We start from the raw sequence: 8,246 nt of genomic DNA on the forward strand, positions 1-8,246 counted from the left end.
CACACTCTCTCTCTCTCTCTCTCTCTCTCCCTCTCTCTCTCCCTCTCTCCCGCTCCCGCTCCCGCTCGCTCTCTCTTGCTCGCTTTTTGTATGTGCCTCAGAACCATGGATAACCTACAGCTATTTGTTGACGTGTTAAAGAAGCACCAGAAACCTATAACATATCTAATTTGTTTGTGCCCCAACAGTTTTTTCACATATAGAAACGCCACAGGTTACAGTGCAGTTTAAGATATGAACAATTCCATTAAAAGCAGCAGCAAGGGGTTTCCGGTTATGGCGTTGGAGTGAACGGTCTCATTGGCGTTTGCTCCCTAATCCTTTTTCGCTTTGAAACATACACCCAGACGTCTGTTACTTGTCTTACTTGATAAGTCACTAGGAGTGCCTCAGTAACTTGTTTGTGTTCAAAATGAGTAAAAGTCAGGGCAGTCACAGCAAAAGTCAGCAACATCTGACTCAAAGAAAGAAACAAAGACATAAAGCAGAGTCATGGTTTTGTCCGCTTCATTTCAGAGGGAAGGATGTTCACAGAGGAGAGGAGTTTGATTCTCTGGACTTTACCTGTCACTTGTAAAAGGATTTGAGTTCAATAGTCCCATTTTCTTGTAGATTATTTTATGAATAAGCTCTAATTCATAACCCAAAATGATCAAGGCCTCACAGGAGAAACAAAATGGATATTATGTAAATGATTCACATTTGGCAGTATAACATGTAGAGCTGTTATTAAACATTTATTGTTTCATTTAAGTTACAAATGACTTTGCTTGTGAATGTTTGGAAGTTTTAGAAATGTATAAGCAGTTAATATATAACTTCCACATAGCATTTTTTGTAATACCAGACACAGTATAAACACACACAGGTGAGCACATGCATTTTAGAGAGGTCCAGAGTGGAGAGGAAGCCAGTCGGTGAGAGATCCAGTTGGGGGTTTGGTGCCTTGTTCAATTGAAACCTCGGCATCCAAGTCCAAGTCTGCCAGTCCACTCTATTTATTCGCGTTCAAATAGGGACGTGAATTGCGACCCTTTGGTCCAAAGGCCAAGTCCCTACAGACTAAGCCACTGCTGCCCAGCTCACTTTTTTGCGGCATTGTTTTCAGTTTAATGACACGTTAATTTCCAAAATATTAGTTTAATCTCATATATTCACTATATCACTATCAACACCACTTTGCTCTCTTCCTCCACAACAATCTGAAATATTCTCTATAAAATGATGATTACTAACATTTGGTCCGACTGATTAGAGAGTTTTTCTTAAGAAATAACCTGATCATATGTACCCTATTCAAGATGAGTATTTTGCTTTAAATGAATAACAGTTTACAAAAAAACATGCAATACTTTTCCAAAGTTTGTGAATCTTTAAACATTTTAAGCAGTTATTATATAAACTGGGTAAACTGTGGATGTGTTTGGTGAGTTTGTTTGTGTCAAAGTCAGAGAGCCGTGTCTCTCTACAGGGAGAGGTTTTTGTACGGCGGCTCAATGACTTTGTATCACTGTGGTACACGTTCGGTGGAGGAACCAGACTGGATGTTGGAAGTAAGTCAAATATTAATTCATAAGAGCATTTTCTCTTTTGTTTTACTTATTATTTAGCATGCAAGGGGAATTAGGTGTTCCTCCTTGTAATTGTATACATACTTTTCAAATATTTTGCACTAAGAACTTTACTGCAGCAAAAGAGATGTAAATGTTTTTATGAGAGTTAAATATTAAACAGAGAATAAATCATTATCTCCTCCTTTAATATTGAAGTAGCATCTTGAGGGCTTTCAGGTTTATTTCAGTGGGTCAAAGTCAGAGAGCCGTGTCTCTCTACAGGGAGAGGTTTTTGTACGGCGGCTCAATGACTTTGTATCACTGTGGTTGACTTTTGGTGGAGGAACCAGACTGGATGTTGGAAGTAAGTTTCTGAACAAAAACTAAACATGATGTTGTTAAGAGACGCTTTAAATTCTGTGTTAGTATGTTTGAGAGATAGATGTATATTCTTTTAATTGTAATGTTTAGTTAGTATTAGTATTCATGTTGATATTTCTCTTCTTCATTGAGCATAAGTCAGAGCAGCTTTTCTTAAAATGTCTTTATACATTCCCAACATACTGTCATTTAAACAGCTTCAAATGTGAAATGATAAAACTGATATATTTTCTTTAACTTGGTTTTAATTTTCTATCTCGGTTCTTCTGTTTTCAAAGAAATGACAAATACATTTTTTAAATACAGTTGAACAGAGTAAAGATAACGATGGATATAAAAAATGTGTTGAATTCTTTCTGACATTATTTTAAAGTTTGTAAAACTGGGTAATGATTGAGATTCACAATAAGCACAATTGATTGATCCATTTCCTGTATTTGTTATTTATCCACTAAATCATTTAATAATGGTTTGTAGAGTTCAGGTTTTTGATGATTTGGCAAGAATTACTTGAAATGTTTAAAATGTTGTACTTTATTTCCAGTGTAGTCTGACATATTTCAGGTCACTCTGTATGAAGTGTCTCTGTGCTGATTTGCATGAGAGGCTTCTTAAAGGGAAGTGAAACAGTGTGAGTGAGAGACTGATGGAGCAGAACAAACATCTGACAGAAACTCCTTAAAGGAGAAACGCTCTCTCAGTGAAGGTGTCCGAGTGTCTGCTGGCTGATTGTCAGCTGTGTGCTCCCTGTCCTCTAATCTGATTGGTGTCTCCTAGGTGATGTGCGTCCCACCCTGACGGTGCTGCCCCCCTCCAGAGAAGAGCTGCAGCAGGGGAAGGCCACGCTCATGTGCCTGGCCAACAAGGGCTTCCCCTCAGACTGGAGTCTGGCCTGGAAGGTGGACGGCAGCAGCAGCAGCAGCAGCTGGGAGGAGAGCAGGAGCCCCGGGGTGCTGGAGAAGGACGGCCACTACAGCTGGAGCAGCACCCTGAGGCTCCCTGCAGACCAGTGGAATAAGGTGGGCTCTGTGACCTGTGAGGCCACCCAGGGCTCCCAGACTCCGCTCTCAGAGACAATGAGCAGAGACCAGTGTTCCCAGTCCTGAGCTGACTCACTGGGACTCTGCTGCTGCTCTCACTCTCATACTGCTCTCAGTCTGCTCTCTGTCTCTCTCAGGACATGTTTCAACATCAACCTGTGTCGATGTTTTCACCATTTTGATCAATAAAGATGAATGTGTGTATTCTAAAAGTGGCATGTCTTCTGATTCCCTTCCTCTGAGATATTATAAATTAAAAGAACCTTATTCACATTAATTCACAAAAGTGACAACATCAACAAGTCCATACTTTCCATATTACTATTTTATGGTCCTAATGGTTTGGATATACTTCTGGATTCATTGTAGTTTTATCTTTGTTAATCAAAATTGGAAACAATAACCATAGTATGAACATTTAAATGGTAAACCACAAAGCTCTCTCTTATCACTAATGTTTAAGTAACTACATGTGATGTTCAGGTGATGTTAAACTTTACCTTGAATATATTCTGAACATCTAAATATTAATACATTCAGTATAAGAAATGATAAGCAGGATGTCATATGCATGTAGTTAAATAACATGAATCTAAATTGAGATTTACCTTCAATATGATTTAATGGACACAGCACAACTCCACCAAAGAAGTTGACACAGAGCAGAGGGTACCACAGTCTCTGTCTCTGCTGTCTGTTTGCAGAATCAATAAATTAAACCAATGTTCACTGATTGAATTCAAACTGATATTATAGGAAAACAAGGACCTATTTATCACCTTTGTTGTGTGAATGCCTTTTATAAGTATTAAATAGCTCATATGTTTCTGCGTCACACACAACAGGAGATGTTGTTTATCTTGAAGGATATAATTGGAAATCGTTGGTGGAGAAGATGCTTTTACAGTGCTGTTTCTCCGAGAGGATGCTTGAGATTCTGATCTTTATCCCTAAAGCTTCAGTAACTCAGTTTTCAGAACCTTTTGGTTCATCATCTTGTGACATATCCACACATGTAGTGGAACATATGGTTTCCTGATGCAGTGCCCCTCTCTCCCCTGCTTCAACTTGTCACTTCCCACAAGTGATAGTTAGGTGCTGTTGAACACAGGTGTAATCGGGGGTGGGTCCTTGGGAACTAAATAGATAATGTATTGTTTGGAAAGACTTTTTTTGTGTGTGGAGGAAGCTAGAGGAAGACGAGGAGGGAAGCCTGGCAGCTTGTCAGAGGGAATTTAGGAAGCCTTCGCTGAAGGTGGCTTTCTATTTGAAGTCGGGACGTTTGATCTGTGGGAGACACTCCAGTTAGACAGAAGTGAACACTGTCCAAAAGGCGTGTGTGGACCCATGAGTTTGATATGGCTTTTGTAGTATCTTCCTATGGTATGTTTATACACAGCCTCCTTCCACCATCACCATCAGGGCTGAGGAGATAGAGATGGAGAACAACTACAAGTTCCTGGGAGTGCAACTCAACAATAAGCTGGACTGGTGGGCTGCTGCAGATGTTTTACCACTCTGTGGTGGCCAGTGTACTATTCTTTGCTGTGGTGTGCTGGGGTTGAAACATCGTGAAAGGGAAGCTGACATGCTGAACAATCTCATGAGGAAGGCTAGCTCTGTAGTTGGAGTTAAACTGGACAATATGGAGGAGGTGGCAGAGGGGAGGATGAGGAAACAGCTGGACTGTATCCTGGAGAAACCCTCCCACCCCCTCCATGCAGAGCTAGTGGAGACGAGGAGTACGTTCAGACTCATCCCTCCTCTGCACAAAACAAAAACCCTCGGACACTCCTTTGTGCCTGCAGCCATCAGGCTACACAACCAGGGGTTAACAATGTAACCCAATAAAAAGTAACCTGTTCTGTACATACACCAAAACTGCACTGTTTGCACAATGACTTTGACCTGCACTTGTATCTGCACACAGACATGTGAATATGTTTAACAATCCGGACTCAAAAATGTACATGTGTTCATTTAATTAATTCTTGTTTTAACGGTTACTTACCTGTATATCATTTTAATTTTAGCTTTGATTTTATTATCCTTGTGTGAATCTGGACAGTCCTGCTTTTTGCTCTCACTCTGCTGCTGCATAACTCCTGAACTTCCCCACGGGGATTACTAAAGGTCCATCTTATCTTATTGAATGTGTTGCTTTAATTCATTGTGCAAAAGGAAGGATGAATTGTGTGTGTGTGTGTGTGTGTGTGTGTGTGTGTGTGTGTGTGTGTGTGTGTGTGTGTGTGTGTGTGTGTGTGTGTGTGTGTGTATGTGTGTATATGTGTGTGTATGTGTGTGTGTGTGTGTGTGTGTGTGTGTGTGTGTGTGTGTGTGTGTGTCCTCAGTGAAGTGTATCAGTCTCTGCAGTAGCTTCCAGCTGCAGCAGTCAGCTCAGTTCCTGTTCAGTCTGACTGAGGGAGGTTTTTGTACGACGCTTTTTCACTGTGTGAACACCCACTGACTGTTGATGACATGGAAACTCTGACAGTAGTAAACTGCTGCATCATCAGTCTGGACTCCACTGATGGTCAGAGTGAAGGCAGAGTTTGATCCACTGCCTGTAAAACGGGTTGAGATCCCTGATGCTCGAGTGCTAGCATAGTAAATGAGAAGCTTAGGAGTTCCTCCATCCCTCTGTTGGTACCAGGCTAAATAGTGGTCCGGGCTACTATAATAAACATTCTGACTGGTCCTGCATGTGATGGAGACGGAGCGTCCCAAAGCAGAGCTCACTGCTCCAGGCTGAGTCACTGTGACCTGGCCTCTGGACTCTGAGGATACGGAGACAAAGACATAAAGCATTCATTTCAGAGGGACGGATGTTCACAGAGGAGAGGAGTTTGATTCTCTGGACTTTACCTGTGAAGCAGCAGCAGAGGAGAGTCCAGATGAGGACGCAGATCAAAGTCATGTTTTTGATGAGGAGGATTTCTGTGGCTTCTGTTGTCATGAAGGACAGCTGTCAGTCATCCAGTGTTCAACTCTCAGGACTATAAAGTCTCCCAGAGCACTGGAGCATGGTGCTGCTGATGCAAAGTGTCTCTCTATGGAAATGCTCTGACTGACTCCAACAGGGACCTAGATTACTCTGAGGATGCTGCTTATCAATGGATCCATCTCTCTATCAGAGTAGTGATCAGGAACGGGTCAGAGGACACTTGTAAAAGGCTTTGAGTTCAATAGTCCCATTTTCTTGTAGATTATTTTATGAATAAGCTCTAATTCATAACCCAAAATGATCAAGGCCTCACAGGAGAAACAAAATGGATTTTATTTAAATGATTCACCTTTGGCAGTATAACATGTAGAGCTGTTATTAAACATTTATTGTTTCATTTAAGTTACAAATGACTTTGCTTGTGAATGTATAGAATTTCATAAAATCGTAAAATTACATTTCTTTTGTGAATAAATCGTTTTTCTAAAGAAGCATCTTGATTTTAAAACTCGAGGGATGAGTAAATATTTATAGTAAATGTTTATAAGATTCACAAAATCAACATTAATACTTTCCCACAGTTTGTGAATCTGTTTTAAACATTTCAATCAGTTAATATATAAATTCCACTCAGTTTTTTATCCACACACATTACTTATTACAGACATGCCAGTTCATGCCTTTATCCCCTCCAGACTGGATTACTGTAACGCACTTCTCATTGGGATACCTAGCAAGAGCTACAGAGGCTTCAATATATCCAGAAATCTGCAGCTATGATCCTGATGAGAGTGCGGAAACATGAGCACCCTAACCCCATTCTCCACTCACTCCACTGGCTTCCCGTCTCCTCCAGGATTCAGTACAAGGTTTCCCTCCTCACACACCAATGTATCCTTGGACATGCTCCCCCCTAGCTCAAAGCACTTCTCAAACCACAAAACACAACACACTCCCTCTGCTGCACTCACTCAAACCTCCTCCACATACCCAAAACCAGACTCAGGACCATGGGAGATAGGACCTTCTGTGCTGCTGCCCCACGTCTGTGGAATGCCCTCCCTGACACCTTGAGGGCCCCACAATCCACTGACTGTTTAAAAAAGGTGTAAAGACATTTATTTTTAGCAAAGCTTTTGGTCCCCCGTAGATGTTTTTTAAAAACCTTTTCTATTCTTTAAGAAAACTGCTCATCTTGTTTTTATTTTCTTTCCCTTATTATTTTTTAAATATATTTTTTCTTTTTGTTTTTGATCTGTAGCCCTTTGAAGTCTTTGATGAAAATGGCATTAAAAATCAATAGTATTATTATTATTATTATTATTATTATTATTATTATTATTATTATTATTATTAATAATATTATTATTTTTTATTTTAGCAACGCCCCTGGTTCAGTTGGAGGGAATTAATGAAGTATAACCCCTGGATATACCCTGGATAACCCCTCCCACCCCCTCCATGCAGAGCTTGTGAAGATGAGGAGTACGTTCAGCCACAGACTTATCCCACCTCGGCACAGAACTAAGCGGCTGGGAAACTCCTTTGTGCCTGTAGCCATCAGGCTGCACAACAAGGGGTTAACCATGTGACTCACTGACAAAAACTCGGACTGCACATAAAACCTGCACTTTTGCACAGTAACTTTGACTTGCACTCTCTTTCTGCACACATACATGTGTGTATATTTAACAATACTTTCGTTACTTATCTGTATATATATTAGTTTTTTTAGTTTTTAGAATTTCAGAATTTTTTATTTTAATTTCTGTTTCATATCCCTGTGTGAACCTGTACTGCTTTTCCTCTTCTCTGTTGCTGCATAAACACTCAAATTTCATTTCAAAAGTACATCTTATTTTATCTTATCTTAAGTAATCAGTGAAGGAGCTTTTTATACGATAAAGCAGCTGTGTGCAGCATTTACTGTAAGAATCACACACAGTTATTCAATAGTGCAGACTGATTACGTGATGTTAAGTGTGCACTCATTTCTGTCTTGGGGTGGGGTTGGGGGGCCCATGAGCTCTCAGTTGCCCTAAATTAAAAGTCTGTCTCTATTGTTATTCTTCTCTATTCAGCTGTTCATTCAGATCACTTCCTCTTTAGTCAGGAGGTTTTTGTACGACGTTGTATCACTGTGTGAACGGCCAGCTGCTACACTGCTGACAATAATAATCTCCTGCATCTTCATTCTGAACTCCAGTGACGGTCAGAGTGAAGACAGTCCCAGATCCACTTCCACTGAAGCGATTTGAAACTCCAGACTGAAGAGATGTAGCATAATATACCAAGAGTTTGGGAGCTTCTCCAGGTTTTCTGAAGGGA

At 40.5% G+C, this 8,246-nt stretch overlaps 1 gene segment (V, D, J or C); it reads left to right on the top strand.

The window, feature by feature from the left end:
- Nucleotides 1-1,316: 1,316 nt before the first annotated feature.
- LOC134874766 (Ig kappa-b4 chain C region-like) lies at nucleotides 1,317-3,189 on the top strand. The segment is given in 2 exon segments: nucleotides 1,317-1,553; nucleotides 2,712-3,189. Coding segments are annotated over 2 exon segments (465 nt in total).
- Nucleotides 3,190-8,246: the final 5,057 nt, after the last annotated feature.

The sequence above is a fragment of the Eleginops maclovinus genome, chromosome 13 (assembly GCF_036324505.1).
Source record: "Eleginops maclovinus isolate JMC-PN-2008 ecotype Puerto Natales chromosome 13, JC_Emac_rtc_rv5, whole genome shotgun sequence".
NCBI classification, from domain to species: domain Eukaryota; kingdom Metazoa; phylum Chordata; class Actinopteri; order Perciformes; family Eleginopidae; genus Eleginops; species Eleginops maclovinus.